This window comes from Enoplosus armatus, chromosome 10, assembly GCF_043641665.1.
Source record: "Enoplosus armatus isolate fEnoArm2 chromosome 10, fEnoArm2.hap1, whole genome shotgun sequence".
Taxonomy (NCBI): Eukaryota; Metazoa; Chordata; class Actinopteri; order Centrarchiformes; family Enoplosidae; genus Enoplosus; species Enoplosus armatus.
Window position 1 is genome coordinate 12,045,279 of NC_092189.1, and position 19,163 is coordinate 12,064,441.

Below are 19,163 nucleotides of genomic sequence, written 5' to 3' on the forward strand. Positions count from 1 at the left end.
ATGGACTCCAGACAGAGGAAGCGCTCCGGAGGAGGGAGGCTGTGGAGGCTCTGCTTTTATCTAGCTTGCTTCTCCGGTGCCTCCGCTCAGCTCAGCTATTCTGTATCGGAAGAACTGAGCCCGGGCTCTGTCGTTGGGAATATCGCTAAAGATTTGAGTCTCACTGCTCAGCGGATTGTTCAGAGGAGGTTGCGGGTGGTCTCGGAATCCACAACGCAGTATTTTGAGGTAAAGCAGGAGACGGGCGATTTGGTTATTAAACAAACAATTGACAGGGAGCAAATGTGCGAATTAAGCTCAGCATGTTCACTACACCTCCAAATACTTCTGGAGAATCCTTTAGACATTCATCGCGTCGTGGTGGACATTCTGGATGTGAATGACAACGCACCGCAGTTTTCAACCAGCAACATTTCTCTGGAGATATCAGAGGCGGCCGCGCCGGGCACGCGGTTCCGTTTGGAGAGCGCACACGACCCCGACGTGGGGACCAACTCGTTACGCACTTACCATCTCGCAGCAAATGACTTCTTTATATTAAATGTGGAAACTAAAAGTGACGGCAGTAAGTTTCCAGAGCTAGTGGTGGACAAGCCTTTGGACAGGGAGACGCAGGCCTCGTTTCGCTTGTTGCTCAGTGCTGTGGATGGGGGTCAGCCGGAGAAGTCTGGCTCAACACTGCTGCTTATTAAAATCCTGGATGTAAATGACAATGCGCCCGTCTTTGACGAGCCTGTAAAGAAAGTTAAACTATTAGAGAATGTTGCACGGGGCACTTTAGTAATGAAATTAAACGCGACTGACGCGGATTCGACTAACAACGGAGAAATATCTTTCCTGTTTAGTAAATACACACCGGAACGCGTTCTCAGCCTTTTCAGTGTGGATTCTAAAACCGGGGAGATCCGTGTGAAGGGGGATGTGGATTATGAGAAAGCCACTGCATACCACATCACAGTGCAGGCCAGAGATGGTGGCTCTCCAGCTATGGAGGGCTCTTGTAATGTCATAGTGGACATCATTGATGTGAATGACAATGCACCAGAGGTGACTCTGACGTCACTGACCAGTCCTATCAGAGAGGACTCAGCACCGGAGACTGTGATAGCGCTCATTAGTGCTCGGGACCTGGACTCTGGTGTGAATGGCGAGGTTACATTAACTGTGCAGCCAGGTTTGCCATTTAAACTTAATTCAGCTTTTGGCATGCATTACAGCCTCACCACTGCTGGAACCCTGGACCGTGAGACTGTCCCAGAGTACACAGTGGTCATCAAGGCCACTGATGCTGGTTCCCCTCCCCTTTCATCACAAACCACCTTCGTGGTGAAGCTCTCCGATGTAAATGACAATGCCCCCACCTTCTCTCAGCCTTCATACTCTGTGGACATCCCAGAGAACAATGCTCCCAGTGCCCCCATCGCTGCTGTTTCAGCCTCTGATCCAGACCTTGGTGACAATGCTCGCATCTCCTACTCCATCCTTCCCAGCATGGTCCAGGGCTCATCAATCGCTTCTTATGTCTACATTAACCCAGAGAGTGGCCACATCTACAGCATGCGCTCTCTGGATCATGAACAGCTTAACGCTTTCCGTATTGAGGTGCAGGCCCGGGATGCTGGGGTGCCCCCACGGACAGCCAACGTCACTGTGCATGTGTTTGTGGTGGATGTGAATGACAATGCACCAGTGATTGTACACCCCTCCTTCCCAAAAGACAAAAGGTTACAGCTCAGTGTGCCCCCATCTGCCGGCCCAGGGCACCTCATAAATAAACTTGTAGGGGTGGATGCAGACAGTGGGCACAATGCATGGTTGTTTTACTCAATCGCCCAAGGACCAAATGCTGGCATGTTCCGTATTGGGGCACACACTGGTGAGCTCCGTACAGCCCGCAAGTGGGCTGAGGAGGAGGCAGGTTTGACGTATGACATCGTGATCATCATTCAGGACAATGGTGACCCGCCAAAGTCCAGTTCTGTGAATATTACAGTAACTGTAGATGAGAAGGGCACGGCCAACGATGCTCCAGCCAGCCCCCGCCACACACCCTTCTACCACCGTACTGGGATGTCGGACATCACCCTGTACCTCATCATCTCTCTAGCTTGTGTATCAGCTGTGTCCTTCATCACCTTTGTCATCCTCATGGTACGCTGCCTAAGGCACCGTGACCCAGGGCTGGGAGACTCTGACTGCTGCTGCTACGGTCGGCACAGGTCCAGCCGCTACCACCAGAGGCCCAGCAAGGACCTGCACCTGCAGCTCAATACTGATGGACCCATACGCTATATGGAGGTCGTGGGAGGCCCCCAGGAGGCACACACACGCACCTACAGGCCCTGCTATTCCACCTTATCCAGCCGCAGTGACTTTGTATTTATGAAGACACCCATGCTGAGTCACAACAACACACTCAACATGACACTCAGCAGGAAGCACCTTATGAACTCAGTCAGTGAGGTGAGGGATTAAATGGGAGAGCAAACATGGCATTGGTGGGATATGCCATGGTGGGATAAGACCAGTACATGTGTTTCGGTATCTACAGACAGGTTTGAGAGAGAAATGTTTTTCACATGCAGTTTTGACGTTATATATATTGATAATGGTATATCTATACAATGAATGGCTTAAAACCATACTTTTAATGCGTTGACTCTTGACTGTAGAGTGCGAACCTAGATCTCCTCAGTCATGTAGCTCTACAGTATTTTATCTGAAACCCCACTTGTTTCAGCAGGAGGATCCCTCTCTCTTCGTGGTGAAAAAGCTCGTAGAGTTTTATAGTCCTACTAGACAGGTTTTGGCAGAGTGAAGAAGAACAGCTTGATATTTAATCTGATCCCAGGCTATAAAATAGGGTTACTATCTCTGACTTTCAGTAACTAAATTCACAGGGGAGAGAAACTGTTCTTTATTGATAGGAAAGATACAGACAAAGACAAAGTTAGGCTGAGAGAAGTTAGTTGGAGATAGGCAAAGGAAGGGGAAATGGAGAAACATAAGTGCTCCTAACAGATGGAGAGGAGGAGACAAACAGATGAAAATAGGTCCTGCAGTGTTGGCTCAGTGGAATGGCTGGGAGACAGAGGGGAACAGGATGACAGAGGGAGAGAAGAGGGGTGAAGGAGAGGAAAGGGCCAGAAAGAAAATGGTAAGAGGGGTGGGGGGGTAAGAGTCAAAGAATAAAGCAGTAGCTGAAAAACAGGAATTCATGGGGTCAGTGGCCTGACCCCTGACTTCCTGTTGTCCTCTGAACTCTTGGTGATTGGTTCCAGGACTCAGCATCACATGAGTGAGGCTGTTCTCACTGTGCGGGTTCTGTACTGACATTTCTAATTTCCATTCTTTGATCCTTGGTCAGAAATGCCACTTTTTTTTCCATGTGTTCAGAGAGTGACGTGAAGGAAAGCTAACCAGATAATAATCACATGCGTAAGACATAGACAACCCTGTGTTTTGATGCAAAGGAAGCACTGTCAAGGATAGAAAATGGCTGACAGTGCTCTCACCAGGGTGACCTTTTCAATTCAATGGGAAAAAGAGCATGATGTTTTTTCATTCTATCTTCCTTAATCCGTTCATCCTCAGCCATGTCATGGTTAATAGAGAGGCTAATTGAAGGTTGCTGTGGTATTTTGGTGATAACTGTTTCTTCTCTATCACAACAGGATGTTTAGCCTGGTGTCTGTTTAATATCTATAAGATTCTCCGGTTTCTCATGAGTCTGTATTACAGAGACAGAGAGACTCTCTGTGCTGAATTAGGTTGTCCCCGAGGTCAGCAGGGTACCATCTGTCTCCCTGCTCTAGTGACACGTGTGCAACGAGGACAACAGAGGAAAAGAGAAAGAGGGACAGATAAAGGGAAAGGAAGGATGGCCACGTGTGCCACAGACGGCACAGGCTGTAATGGCTTCAGCGCAGCAGCCATCACTGTGGGTGTTTATATGCTTGCGTGTGAAATTGTGTGTACAAAGAATCAGACACGAGGAGCCCTCCAGTAGTGTGTAATTTTAGCAGGACCCTGGGGCTTTAATTCACTATTGTCAGTCACTTCCCACTACCCATCGTTGTATCCTCTGTCCTTTAGCTGTGTGCTGTTTTGGCACACTCTGTTTAACTCACAGAAAGTTTGGGGAAAAAATTATATTGAAGGTTTCTTCCCTGAACCATCGATAAATAAATAGAAAGATTTATTTGCTCCCTATTGGACATTGGAAATATTCCCATGATGATGGGAGCAGTGGATATAGAAAACATGCCATGTAATCCTGATGTCATGAGTTTGACTCACTTGTTAAGTTGCCTGTTATCACTTGTCTCTTCCATCTTTGCAATTATTCTCCTCTCTATACTTAAGAGATTTAAAGCAGGATAGGAAAATCTACATGACTGTGTGTTTTTCAGTCTGAGTCTGTGGGAGTTTATAAGGGTTGGCACGTGCACTGCAGTGATTTGTAAATATACTTTTTTTTATGGACGATAAAGCTGCACATGCGACAAACTGGCTCATGCGGTTCAGAAAAACTGTCCTCAAGGGTTTTGATATTTGGGTCATTTTAAGGGAGAGGAATATTAAAATCAAGCACCACACGTTGTGCTTTGTCTCAATGCTCAGCTTTTCCCTCATAATGAATATCTATATATTTTTACATTTCTACTTGCGTAATCATTACTTAGCATTAAAGAACACTGTCTCTGGAAACAAAATAAGATAGCTGGGATTAGGGAGTGAATGTATGCCTGTGTGCTGAAGGTTATCAGAGCAACAGAGCAGACACGACTTCCTCTTTTCAGACTGAGCTCGTGCTGCAGTCCAGCCACAGTTCTTTTAACACAAGTACAATTTGTGAGCATGTTAGGTCACTGAATCTTCCACAAAGAGGACCAGATGGACCTGTCTGTGTGTGTGGAGGAAGGTTTTGCATGTACTATTTTTCCACCCCTGCCAGAGAGAGAGAGAGAGAGAGAGAAAAGGATGGAGATTACATTGATTTTCTTTTGTACACCTGGATCTTTGTGTCGATCATTGTGTATCATGATAGAGAAGCGGTTAACCAGTAAACCAGATGTTTTAGCAAAGGTCACATTCACATGCTTTAAAACATGCTGGATGAAGTCCAGATGTGCTAGAAGTCCAGTTTATAATCCCTGTTGAATCCAGCTCACATAATGTCACATAATGAATATCCAGACAGACATTGTGTTGCAGTAGCTACTCTGTCAGGTAGTAATTCACTTGAGGAGCCTTCAAAGCTCTTTGGTTCAACTTAAAGATGTAAGGGAAGCAGACTGACAGTGTTTAAAGCTTCCAGGCTGGTATGAAACTCTTTCTGTTGGCTGAGCATCCAGGCCCACAGAACTGTAATGCTTTCATCTCTCTCCATTGGCCTAATCTCCCTGAATAGTCTATCTGACCTTCTCTGTCTATGTCCTGCCTTTTTAAATCTAACATCCTCTCTGAAAAAATGTCTTGTGCATTTTAAATATTTTCGTCTCATCTATCTTAAGGGATAAAGTCACTTCAGAGACAACATAACAAAGAAAAACGAGCACATCTGAAGATGCTCAGATAACAATAATTGATTGAAGTCAATTAGCTTTTGATTCCTGCCTGCATGCCATGAAACCTGGCTTAAGATTTGTTTTCCCTGGAAACTGTTGTTGTCCAAACCATCTTAACTTAAGAACTCAGCAACAATAATGAAGCACACAGAATAACAGTACATGAGGTGTTCACCTTAAGCTAGCAGTGGGGCCCAATATTCCAGCACAGAGTCTGTTACCCTTTACTCCACATGCCTGCAGTGGGATCTGACCTTGGAAATGGCAGGCGTGTGTCTCTGAGTGCTTGTGTGGTGAGAGCGAGTCACACAGCTGGAATGCTGGGCCTCTCTGTGGATGTTTGCCTCCACTCAGTGCTGATCTTTTTCTCTCCCTACCAAAGCTCAGACAGACATCCGTGCCCACGCTCATCTCCGAGTCCATTTTTAGATAAAACATCGACCAAGCTCTGCTCTGAAGCAGGGTAAGAGTTCAGATATGCCCTCCTCTTCTCATCCTCGTCCACTATGGTTTTATTTTGTAATAATGACGACTTGTGAGTTCTGGCCTCGCAGTTTGTTGTGAGGACATAACCAACCTCCTTTTGCTGAGTGTTGAAGACTCTACTGGTTGTGTTGAGCGACCACCAAGGTGAAACAGACACTTTTCTACACAACGCTGAAATGTAATCCACTGACAGCCATTTCCACTTGACACACTACATGCATTACAGGGTTGTTCAGTAGTTGTTTTGTTTTATTGAACGAACACTGATTGTTATTCACACTCCCGCTCACTCTGTAGTGTCCTTCACAGGTCCTTAGTAGACAAGATAATATAACAGGCCCTTCTTACACTCCTCTATTTAAGTTGCAGTTGATTTTCTCAGTAATTCTCTGTTCGTGGAATCACTTGTTTTGTCTACATAGATACTGAATACTATTCCCCATTTCACTTGTTTCAACAACCCGTGATTCCTTTTCAGTTCTTTTTGTGGATTCACGTCACCTGTGCATTTGCTCCTTATTTACCTGTATTCTAATAGGTGCTCCAGTCATGATAGTCAGTTTATCCTGCAATACTGTTTGCTTTGTGTAGGTATTTCTTCTCTCCCCTGCTCTCTCACTTCTTTCCATCATTCCCTCGGGTAGAACAGCTCTTTTAATAATGCAGCACATCATCCTGCCGGCCTCTCTCTCCGGAGAGCTCTTGTGTCGATTAGGCGGCAGAGTCTGGAGCCAAGCCAAGGGTCTATTCACCGCATCACTGCACAACAAGAGGGTCTGAGAGAGAGGGAAAGAGCTAGAGAGATGGGAAAGACATGGTGGTATGGCCACTGAGGTAGAGATGGACAGGAGTGCAATGGGCTTGAAGACATTAATAGAGAGTAGCAGGGACGGCTAGAGATGAGAGAGGCTTTTATCACTGCTGAGGCACCATCATAGCCTTATCTCCATGAAGTTTTGGTATTAAAATAACAAACAGCATTATCTTCCAAGTACTCTCTCTGCCCTCTACATCTATTAAAAAGATAACCATCCATCAAAAAGCGTAAGTCACAGACATGGAGGAGTGTCGTAGTTTTGTTTTGCCTGATCTGTTAAATTCTGTATTATAGACTGATCTTTGTTTGTGTGGTCATCCATGTGTCACCATCAGATGCCTTTAGACGTCTGATTCATCTTCTGGCTGCATTGGTGCATTTTGAGGGCTTATGAGACTATTTTATAGGTGAATGCTCAGTTATGTGATCATGTAGTTCTCATTTTGATATTGTCTGCCTTTGTGTTTTTAGTTTTGAGTCCTGTTTTATAAGCAAAGCCCCAGTTTGTGTGTTTGTTGGTGTGCGTGTGTGCTCCTCTGCAGCATTTTATGCTCCACAGCTTTTGGAACAACATGGATGCCTGAGCATACAGATAGTTGTTGCCATCTGTAACCCTTTGTTGAGCCTCACTGAAAAACTAAAACGTTTTTCCAAACCACAGACAGACACACAGACATACACCATCTCACACACACGTGTCAGCCACAAAACAACATCTTTTGAACCAAAGGTTAAACCTCAGAAACGTCTCGCTGTTGTTGCAATGAAACATGCAATTCATGTTGCATCTTCTGTTCTCTTCACAGCAAAAGCCCCCCAACAATGACTGGCGCTTCACACAGGGACAGAGACCAGGACCTAGCGGGTGAGTAAACTGAGACACACACACACACACTCAGATAAAATGCCCAGTAATGTCAAGGACATGTTGTTGTGCTGCACAAGACAAGCTCATCGTAAAGACAGAGGGAGTGATGAAGGACGAGGAATAAAAAAGGGAGGGGGATGGTAGTGAGTGCTGTAAACATAAGAACTGGCTGCCTGCAGGGTGCTGACTGTAAAGTACTGATGACATTAAAGTCACACTGCAACCAACTGAATCTGACTTTGAACTGCAGTGTAGCGAGGATATAATTTATGGTTGAATTTTACAGCATGATTCTGCTCAGTGAATTCAGATTCTTGCTTTACACTCCTGAATGAGCATCTCTGCCTGCTTTATAAAATGGCTGCCGCAGCTTCCACTCCCCCTCCCCCTCCCCCTCCCTCTCCTGCTCCTCTCTGCGCTCTCTGAGCCTGTGCGCCATCACTCAGTACTACTGATGAGGGACGGTGACCAGAGCTAGTGGGGGGATGGGACAGCGTCTTGCTTTCGCTTCATTTTCTGCCATCTGAGCGCTCATACTGACTTGTTAACTTGAAATTAAATTTTTGACACAAGCAACTCGCCTATTTAATGTCAATAGATGAATTGTGTTTCTATATTTCAGTAGTGTGTTTTAGTGAGCGTTTGTGTTGATGGTTGATGATTGCTATTTGCCCATATTGTGTGGGCAAAGATGGAGTGCGTGCAGTAACAGTTTTCACAACAATGATTGCACAACACATTCTGTGAGTCAAGGCTTCTCCCTGAAACATACCAGCTGGGGCAGAAAGCTCTGTCGAGCCAAGTCAGGAGAAAGTTAGACACACACAAACACACGCCACTGACGCTATGGAATACCAGTGGGATTTTGGATACATTGAAAATAATTCATGTTTGTGGTGTAGAAAAAGAAACTTCCCTACTCTGGTATTTAAAGGGGCATGACAGACTCAACATATTTTCCACTGAGATCTAGAGCACAATATCTCAGCGTTTTTCCCTTTTTCTTACACGAACACCAACTTTCACTCAAATACACAATGGTTCTTTCAGACTGTATAACTTGTTGTGTTTTTAGTCCCCACATGCCATACGGTACACACATACGATGGACGCCGAAGAGTGGGACAAGGTACTAATTTAGACGTAGATAACTCTATGGTCACTTTCTGTCCTTAGCAGCTGATCAGTGTTCAGTTTTGGACCTGATCACAAATCGGCTGATAAGGGCAGAGTGGCTTAACTCTTTTAGGTAGTGCACTGCAGTTGAGTGCTGTACTGTGTGTAGATGTACCTAACCCATAGCTTCTGTTAGTCTCCCTAAAAGTTTGATGGGGTTTGTTGATCGATGTGCATAGGCCACAATGCCTGCTGTGGCGTAGAAAGGATTGTGACACTTTTTGAGTTTGCGTGCAGTGTTTTGTAGATTTGTAATGCCGTGTATGTGTGCTGTACATATAGCCGTTATAGTCTGAGAGCTCATGTTTTCTCTCCCTCTAAAAGACTGGCTTACCATACAGTGTTGCCTTTGATGTGTGTCTGTGATGGTTGTAGCTCAACATCACCACATGTGGCTTTTTCATGTGATTTACCCACTGAACGACGACAAGAAAGAGACAATGCAGACAGCTGTCTCATGATTGACTTCTTTAAAACGCCTGTTAGAGGTTTAAAGGTTCCTCAATGAAGTAAACAGCTCTCCACATTAAACTCTTGAGGTCAACATGCAGATGAGGCATGTACACCATGTGACTGCCTGAAAGGGTTTAAATTAAAGTTAAAATCTAGAAGGTTCTCTGCAAAACAACAAGGAGAGCCATCGTTTAGAAATAAAACATGTCATGTAAGGTTGCAGAGGAAAAACGATAGCACTGTCTAGCCAACCAAGGACATCCCTCAGGACCACAGTTCACAATCTTGCCCACAGGAAGTGATAATCCTGACCACAGGAAGCGCTTAACGCAACCACAGGATGCGATAAGTACAGGGAGATGCTAATTTAGCACAAATGAACCATTCCCTTTTATCTTTAGTGATGTGAAGAGGTACAAAATGGCTGCCCTGCCTTTACTGGCCGTGCCTGTTTCTCATTGGCTGCCTGGCACAGGACGTACATGTTTCTCTCCCTCAGTCTCTCTCTGGCACCGAACTGAAAACCACTTCAGACTTTTGGCAGTGAGATCTGGCAACCTGCTCTGAAACAAATCCCTGTTTTTTTGTTCAAATTCCTTTTCCACTTTTTCCCTCGTTGTGTCCTTTTACTTTCTCTTGATTCCCTTGAGCAGGCCAATTTGTCCGAGTTTTTTTGTTGGTTTTAAATAGAAATAAGGGTGTTCCTCTGTCTATCCCATGTATTTAACTCTCTATCTACATACATACAGTCCTCTGTGGAGCTGTACAATCCACCAGAACCTTCTCCCCATGTCCCTGTGGGCTAATAATGCTCCACTAAATGCTCTCCGGTAGTTTCTTATTACCCAAAACAGTCAAATAACCAATGTATTGCACACATAGGCACATCACTCAGGAGAGAGTAGCTAAAACTACATATATTGCTTTTGCTCTGGAGAAACTCTAGAAGCAGCATCCATAATGGTTTTCTAGGATTTTTTTGTGGCTTCTGCTGGTCTTCTAATGAAGTGAAGTGGCTTTATTAGTTTGTTTTCCGACATCGTGTACCAGTAGCATGAAGATAACATACTGCAGTTTTGTGGCCAACCAAAATCACCAACTAAAAATTCAAAGATGGAGGTTTATGAGCGCTTTGGGAACAGGAGCGGAGTCAGGATTAAAGCATTGTGACCTAGTTGTCAGTTGTAGAGCTTGTGTTGGTGTGTCACAAGTGTGGGAATGGAAATAAGTAGGTGAGCATAATAGATCGCAGGTCTGCTTTCTCCCCTGTTGCCTGCACATGCAAATTGCCGGCTTTAAATAAACAAGCCTTTGAAGGTGAAGTTTGGCCAGATGGAAATGTTCAGTGCTCACTGAGCGCTGCATGTGTGACTATGCAGACAGCTATTTCCTTTCAAGGTGGGATCATTAAATATTTAATCGGATTTTCTAGACGGTGCAGTTCTCATGGTCATACCGGAGAGAGTGTAAATGTTGTGCCCTGTTTACTGTGTGTGAATGAGCGAACACGCTTGCTACTGTGTGTCTGTGTGCAGACACATTTGTACATGCCTAACGAGAGTGTGTTTAAGAGTGCGCGTTTGTTTGAGACACACCCTGTTTTGTAAACTATACATCCTCCCTGTTATCCTCGCTGAGTTCTCCTCAGGCTGTGTACTTCGCCGTCAGCTGCTTTGCCTTTACATCATAAACCACCAACTGTCAAGCCAGTGAGCTAAACACACATGGGAAAGGACGAGCTACCAGTTGTTTACTGTTGTTCTTTCCTCATTTTCGCCACAGGGCAACTGGAGGACCTGAGGTTGCCATGGGAACTGGCCCCTGGCCCCAGCCCCCAACTGAGGCTGAGCAGCTCCAGGCCCTGATGGCTGCAGCTAACGGTGAGTCGTATACCTCGTCATCTTCTTCCTCCCTTCTATCAGTTCATCGTCTCTTCTCCAAACCTATGTCTTTCTCTTCATAAGCTTAGCGACAGTGCATGGGGCGGGGTGGTTTATTTAGGTTCCTGTCTGGTTGGCGGGCAACTAGCCGGACTCGCTCACTGATAAAGCTCTCTGTGTCCACATTGATGTTTCCATGCAGTGGTTGTGTGGTAATTAGCATCCAGAGGAAGCGTCACATGATATTCACATGGTGGACGTAACTACCTGCAGTTCCTCAAATAAACAGTACAAGTTGATTGTGTTGAATTCAACAACATGACAGAGATGCATGTTTCCACTGTACACACTGATCACATGCACAGTGTTTTTATCATAAGCAGAAGGCTATAGAGCTACATGAACAGTTATGTAATATATAACCTTCGGGCTCATACATAACCAAAGATTCCCATATTGCACAACATACCCTCCTTCTACTGTCCTATTTCTCTGTTCCTGCAGTGACTGCCTAACCAACAGCGAGGGGACGCACACAGTGATTCATCTTTGGGCTGTTACTTTGGAAGCTTTAGTAATAACTTGGAAAAATACACATAAAATTGGCCTCGAATGGGAGCTGAGCAACACTGAATATAGTGATAATCAAACACAAAATACACAAACGATGGAGGGACAAAGTCGACGAGATTTATTGCCAAATAGACTCAAGTCATTGTTTCCACTGTTGTTTTAACCATTGACACATCACATCTCCCTCCACACACACAAACCACACACACCCTCCCCCCTCTTGGACACTGCACCGGACGTTGTGTGGAATTTTTCCATCAGAGTGAACACAGAGACGGAGAGAGAAAAGGCTCTGTCTTGGGCATAGTGGTAACCTGCGTGTCAGCACAAAGTTAGACAGAATGAACAGTTGGTGCCATCAGGAAGGAAAGAACAAACAGGGCATGTGATAAACACTGAAGGTCGTCACTGTGTTGATAAGCACGACACAGGAGTCAATTAACAAAGCACTGTGTGAGAGCAGAAAGAGTGTTAAAAATTAGGTTTTCAGTTGCTTCTTTAGCTCTGTGGAAGCCAGTGCAGTTAGCATGTTTTCGTGTGCGTATGTGTGTCTTATATAGGCTGAGAGGAACTACAGGATGGGGGAGGGAGCATTTGTGTCTCTGGCTCTGCAATGCAGGGGCTGTGGGAGAATTATGAACCGAGCAGCTACGTCATGCGCGCACACACACACACTCAGGGACTGCGTGATAGAAAACCAGAAACACAGGAGTAAGCTGGGGGGACAGTTTCATCATCTCTGTTAAAAAAAAAAAAAACATCTGCACACAATCAACCATTTTGTAACACCACTTCTGCCTCTTCTCATTTATATTTTTTCTACTCATGCCCTCTGTTTTTAGTTCAGCTCACTGCAACTTCATGATTTGCCTGAGCTCTGAACACAGAACATTTCTTTTAGAAGCTTTAAGAGTGATTGGTTTAATCTCCTTTTAAGACCTATTTTCATTTCACTTCTCTGATATAACACTGTCATACTAAAACTTTCAAATTCTTGTTGTCTAACAAGTTTCATCCCTCTCTCTTCTCCCTCCGCACCCCTTATTCCCCCACTCTGTCTCTCTTCCCCCCAGAAGTGAGCGAGGCTACGGCCACCCTGGGGCCTGGCACCATGGGTCTGAGCACCCGCTACAGCCCCCAGTTCACCCTGCAGCACGTGCCCGACTATCGCCAGAACGTCTACATCCCTGGCAGCACGGCCACCCTCACCTCCAACCCCCAGCAGCAGCAGGCCACGGCCCAGCAGGCCGCCCAGCAGGCGCTGCCCCCGCCCCAGGCCTCGGCCCAGCCCGAGCCCCCCAAGGCCGCCCAGACCCCTGCCTCCAAGAAGAAGTCCACCAAGAAGGAGAAGAAATAGAGTTGGACGAATGATGAACCCGGCCTGATCTGATGAGAAATTCAACCCCCCATACCCCCCCATTAGGTATCTTACTGCTCTGCTGTCACTCATGCTAGCCACGGTCTAAATAATGACAGCAAATCACTTTTAATCACATGGACGATGTTGATGGTTCTATGGAAGAGTGTCTTGAAGAATCTGAATGTGCTGATGGCTGTTACTGGTGTTGATAACTCGTGCTGTGTTGAAGGTTTAGTATTGCTCATGTAATCTTTGTCGGTGGATAATTTTGGCAGGGTATGGGGGGTTAAAGAGATTTTTTTTTTGTTGGCAAAATCAAAGTAACTTGGACAAAGAGATTCAGTGTAAGGGACCTTGCTGGGATGACAAGGCTATACACAGTGATGTATTCAGAGATGAAATGTTAGTGTCTTTCATGTTGGATTTATTGTGCTCTTTCCCTAAGGTGGAAAGTCAGCCATTGTAAAGTACGCTAGTTGCCATCCATTAGATTCCTATATAGGGTTAGCCTTGCAGGGTCTTAAAGCATAAGTCCTGTGGATATAAGGCTGTTGTTTGACAGGTATTACAAACTCTTCTGCATGCTCTTTAAGGTTCAAACCACATATACTAGTTTAGAGTTGCAAACTATGCATTGCAAAAGCAAAAAGGAGGACATCCTGAATCTTCAATCACCGGTCAATATAATGCACATGTAGCATTTACTTGACACAAAATGAAAATTACTTTTGTAATCATAGTTTAAAAAAAAAAAACGACTTAAATCTCCTGATATTTTTATGACCTGAGCATGCACCCAGAGGAAGGGCTGGCAGAGGGTGGGGGGTGGCGTGGCGTTGTGTCGTGGAGTTGCGAGCCATGCTGTCCATGCAGGTGGTATAGCAGCAGGGACTGGCTCTTTGTATAACACCTCCAGATGGGCACAAACGCGTCCTGCTGCCCTGCACCCTCTACCCTCCCCTCTTCACACCCAGCTCGTGTCCTCCCCTCACTCACTACCCCACGTTGAGAGCCAAACAAAGAGAAATGCACTGTTCATATTCTGAAGGTGAGATGTTGTAGAGGTAGTAATCACTTCGGTCTTTAGGGAAACGCGTAGATGTGGTAAACTTAAGTGCTTAGGAGTTTCTACTTTGCAAGCCTCTAGAGTATTTCCCCTCACTATCCTGAAGTGCTGAAGAAACTTCTTGATGTGACACAGTAACATGTTTTTTCTTCGGGAGAAAATGATTCGATAGCATAGAGGAATTGTTTGTATAAGATATGAAGTCTTTACTTTGCCGTCCATCTGTCTGTCAGGCCTCTGGCCAGATACAACTGCATGAGAAAAGGCAGCTTGCAGGCTGGGTCAGGGGGAGTGGAGGGGGTGTGGTGAGAGGCACACAGACTGAGGTGGCACCATTACATCGACCAGGGGGGTGGGAAACAACCTTGGCTCTACCCACTGAATGTACAGAGGAACCACTGTTGACCCGCCCACCCCTTAAACTTTCTCTAATGCACTGACCCAGGTAGAGGTCAACAGAGCCAAGCACAGCTGTCCCTGTTGGTGAGGAGATACCACTCGAGAGCCCTTTTGAAATATCCCTCCTCCCATTGAAATCAATGGGAAACCTTAGCCTCTCTACCGCTCACCTCTCCCCTCCACTCCCTGGTCCTGCGAGGCTCTTCCCCACTGTAAATAAACACAAGTCCTGTCGATGGTATGAGCCAGTTGTTTGTATAGTAGGGACCACGTCCAACATTTTCAAAATAAAAGTCCCTCTCCACAAGGCGTGGCTTACTACTGGAATGTGTTGCATTTTGTTTTTCAAGAAAAGTAAGAAAACCACAGTTAAAAAAAAATCAATAATGAATAAAAATCTGAGATGTTCTTCAACAGTTTGTGTTGCAATGTAGTAACTAAGCACCATGGAAGCCAACTAACTCTTCAGTGTAAATAAATGAATTAAAGATAACTTTAGATAAGTAAACAAAGTGACACACGTAGACTAGTTAACTTGTGATATGTGTTGCGCATATTTTTGTGTTCATTTTCTCTCTACTATCTTTTATCACCCTGTAAAGAAACAAAACAAAAAAATATGGAAATGTTTCTATCCTTCTGTAACCTCTTAATGTTCTTTTGCGGTGATTTTATCTTGTGCATTTGTGAAAGAATGCCTCTCATTCTCTTTCTGTCCATATGAACAAATGATTATAGATATTATATATGTGTAAGTCCGTCCGCTGCTGAATTAATACTACTCTATCCTGCTGTATTATCTTTCTTATCAAATGCTTAGCCCCCACGCTATACCCCTGTGTTACTCTTATTTTTATGCTAATATTTATATTGCTGTTTTATTTTCTCTTGAACACTGACATTTCAAATAAAAAGATTCTGAAATCATTTAAGAATTTACTCGTGTGTGTGGTTTGTTTTGTGCTAATATGTATAATATTAACACAGACTGCATCATCCTATTAATTCAAGAGACTCACCTGTGTGTCTATGTGACCCACATTCAGCAGGACTGCAGCACTCCAGATGTTTCCCAGGAAGCTTTGCTCTGTCTGGTCCATTTCAGGTGTTCTTTGAGGCTGTGTGGCAGATAGAAGGGCGTAAACAGAAGACAAATTATGAGGCCGCAAAATATTATTTCCAGTGAAGTACAAAATTAACACTTAGCACATGAATTGGGGCACTTTATTAAATTAGGAGTCTAATTGAATTGTACAACATTATTGAATTAACTGGAATTAACATTTTAAAAGTCACAATTATTATAAGACAATTATTTCAATAAAAGCATTACCCTGAGCAGGACAAAAGATAATTTTAAATTAGCTGTATGATGTGGCAGTTTATGTATTTTTATATTATCTTTCATGTTGGTGTAGTAGTGCCGATGAGACCTTAAAGATGCTTCCTTCACTGTTGTTTACTTCATACAAACATGCCAGCCAATTTGTCCTCATAGAGTGATGATTAATACAATTGATATAACATATCATCAAAAGATGGAGGAAAAAAACACCTGACCCTTGTAATGCCTAAATACAGAATATAGATTAGCGGTAAGAAGACATTGAGGAAACTATCAAAGTACAAACGTGTCTATATCCATTCCTCCTTTTGTTCATCATACTAGATCCACATGTTCTTTAGCTCTCCTCTTACAGATCCTGGGGCCACCACAGGGAACATGGTAGCCTGCACGGGCTCTTTGTGGTCTTACACAATAACATACGTCCCTATAAATAGCCCAATGAGACGTCACTAAGCAAAACAAAAGGAGCAGACTCTAGCTCACTGCTGCAGATGTTGGGGGATGGAAGGGGCGAAGAGGAGGAGGAGGAGCTGGAGGGATGCAGATGATGTGAGTGTTGTTCATGAATCTGGCGTGAAGTCCATTCTAACGCCACCTAATGCAATTTTTCTAAGTTAAGGTTACTGCCTGAAGATTACAAAACACCAAAAGCTGGGAGACATTTGAGAGAATACCTGAAAAAAGGATCTTTTCATTCATTTAAAAAATCCCCATCTGCTACTTTTCAAACATATCTTTCTTATTAAACATTCCTTCTTTTAGATTACATTTTAAAAAATAACTCAACAATGCAGTTACTCGCACAGAAGCATTCCCACATCAAACACTGCAGATTCACATACCCAAAATGGCCGACTCCTCTCACCCTGCTCTTATTGTGTTATGTGGTTGTCACGGCAACTGTCAGCCCCAGCGGCTGGATGCTTCTCTCCTGTTCTCCACATCTTCATTACAGATCCATGCAGTGGCCATTATTGGCTGTGCTCAGGGCCTGGCTGAGCTGAATGACCTGCAGGAAGACAAACATATTCAGCCATTAGTCAAACCTGGCAACTCTGACAGAGACATATGCAGCAAACATGGCAGAGCCGGGCGGAGAATATCCCACACACAGACACAAGTGGATGAGTCAGAGGTAATAACGCACTATGGGTTTGTCCCAGTTTGATTCTCTGGAGATCTACAGTATGAGCTTCCATTTAAGAGCTATTTTGGGTAACAATCAAAGGAAATTCAAGTATTATTCATATGGGTACAATATGCATATACTATTATACTTTACAATAGCTTTAGAGTTACTTTGTGAGTCACAGGATGACAGAGACCAGAGACTCTGTGCTGTCCTCACTGTCCCCATGTGTCATCTATTTCCCAGAGGGGAGACCCAGCAGAATGGGGAGATTGTTCTTTTATTGCCCCCTTTAGTTCCCCCACCCTATCTCGGTTAATTAAGCACATTCCTACTGATTATACACACACACAGAGAGAGATATACACAATAGAGCAACACACACAGTCACACACAGGCAAAAAAACTTCAAACCAGTGATGTATAGCAGGGTTGTCCAAAGGGGGAAATCGTAGCAGATTGGAACTTGACAATGGACTGCCTGTGTGAGGTAATAACATTAGTCAGACAGCCTGGACACAAGAGAGAATAACAGGCATCATCACATCCTCAATGTGACACATGTACATGTAAGCAGACATGTGGCGGCCCACAGACACACTAATACACTGTGGTCAGATAATGAGTCTGCAGAGAAGTCAGACATTCAAATGCATTCACATACAAAAATGCGGAGAAGCATTTTCTTGAATAGCCTCGTAATCAAATTTATTCTAATTTGTCTTGATTCTCATCAGTGTGTTGGAGCAGGAAGTAGAGTGGAGCTGCCTCTCCTCTCTCACAGTTTGTGAGCTGCCAGGCAGGTCCAGAGGAAGCAAGGATCTCATTACAGGCCAAGGAGGATCACATCTGATCCATGTGGGGAAAGAGCAGGATGTGACATAACGACTGCTTGTGGCGGGACAGGAAGTGAGTTTCCGCGCCTCTTTTACTCTTTTCCCCCCTCAGTAGTCCAGCAAAAGGAAGGAACCCTCCCCCTGATCCTCCCCCTCTGACTTCCTCTCTTCTTCCTTCCCAGCCCCCCTTCCCTCCCTCCCTCCTTCCTCCCATCCTGCAGCTGTCTCTGCAGTGTGTTGGGTCACCACATGTTGGAGGACAGAGCACTGCTCTGTGGATATGCACCCTGGAAACACAGCAAGGATAAAGATCAGCTTAATCTGGACTTTACTGGGATGAAACGTATATATTTACAGTGCCACAGTCAAGTTAAGCATGGCCTAAATCCAAATGACACACTTAGTGGAGATTACATATGGAAGTTTCAGAGACCCAGAAACAGACCACAGTGGGTTAATGTGATTTCTGCTCATGCAGAGACAGCGAGGAGGAGACTTTTTGGATGAATGTTCCTAATAAAAAATTAACAGGGAGAGAAAGGGATGGAATCTTTTTTTCTGTTGGCACACTCAGATAGCTCCAAAAATACACCCCAACTGTCCTGCATGACAACAAATATCAAGTGATATCCACTGCTTGGTTCAGTATGAAAACACATTCCATACATGCATTGTCTTACATTTTAATCATCCTCTCTATGCTTTGCTACACACACTATATTTCTTACATTACTTCCAAAAAGCATATTTTCATTCATCATTTCAGCTGAGAGGAATTTGCCAATCAGGCAGCCTTAACAGGGAGCTCAGGGATCTTTGGCTGAAAGATGAGGTGGAGGCCGTTGAGCAGGAGCATTGGAGCACTGGAGCCTGAACGTTGCTAAGGCTAACAGTACCCTGATTTAAAGAGACACAGTAATGTGCTGGCTGCTGGCTCGACTAAATCACAGAGATGGAGCTGTAGCAATGTGGAAGAAGAACACAATGCTCCCTTTCAAAGAGGCAAACCCTTTTTTCTCTTCATCTGAAAAGCCCCCTCTCTACTCTTGCTCTCCCCTCTCTCGCCTCGTCTCCTCTGCCAAGAGCTCTCGCGCCTGTTTTCTCAGCTGGGAGGATGGAAATCAGACAGAGGGGAGACGGGGAGACGGGGAGACGGCGAGACAGGAATCAAGGGGGAAAGACACTGAGGGATAGTGAGGGTG

The 19,163-nt window shown here is 44.6% G+C and overlaps 1 protein-coding gene across 1 annotated transcript; it reads left to right on the top strand.

Moving 5' to 3' along the window:
- Nucleotides 1-13,237, top strand: pcdh1g32 (protocadherin 1 gamma 32). Its single transcript, XM_070913503.1, has 4 exons — nucleotides 1-2,463; nucleotides 7,680-7,738; nucleotides 11,153-11,250; nucleotides 12,900-13,237. Exons 1-4 carry the CDS (start codon nucleotides 1-3, stop codon nucleotides 13,178-13,180), a joined length of 2,901 nt encoding a protein of 966 aa, XP_070769604.1. The 3' UTR covers nucleotides 13,181-13,237.
- The last annotated feature ends 5,926 nt before the right edge of the window (nucleotides 13,238-19,163 follow it).

Bases quoted from the DNA above. Each gene is read 5' to 3' on its own strand.
- pcdh1g32 (XM_070913503.1), top strand. From the start codon at position 1: ATGGACTCCAGACAGAGGAAGCGCTCCGGAGGAGGGAGGCTGTGGAGG. The intron at 2,464-7,679 runs GTGAGGGATTAA...TTCTCTTCACAG, and splicing joins TTATGAACTCAGTCAGTGAG to CAAAAGCCCCCCAACAATGA. The intron at 7,739-11,152 runs GTGAGTAAACTG...TTTTCGCCACAG, and splicing joins CAGAGACCAGGACCTAGCGG to GGCAACTGGAGGACCTGAGG.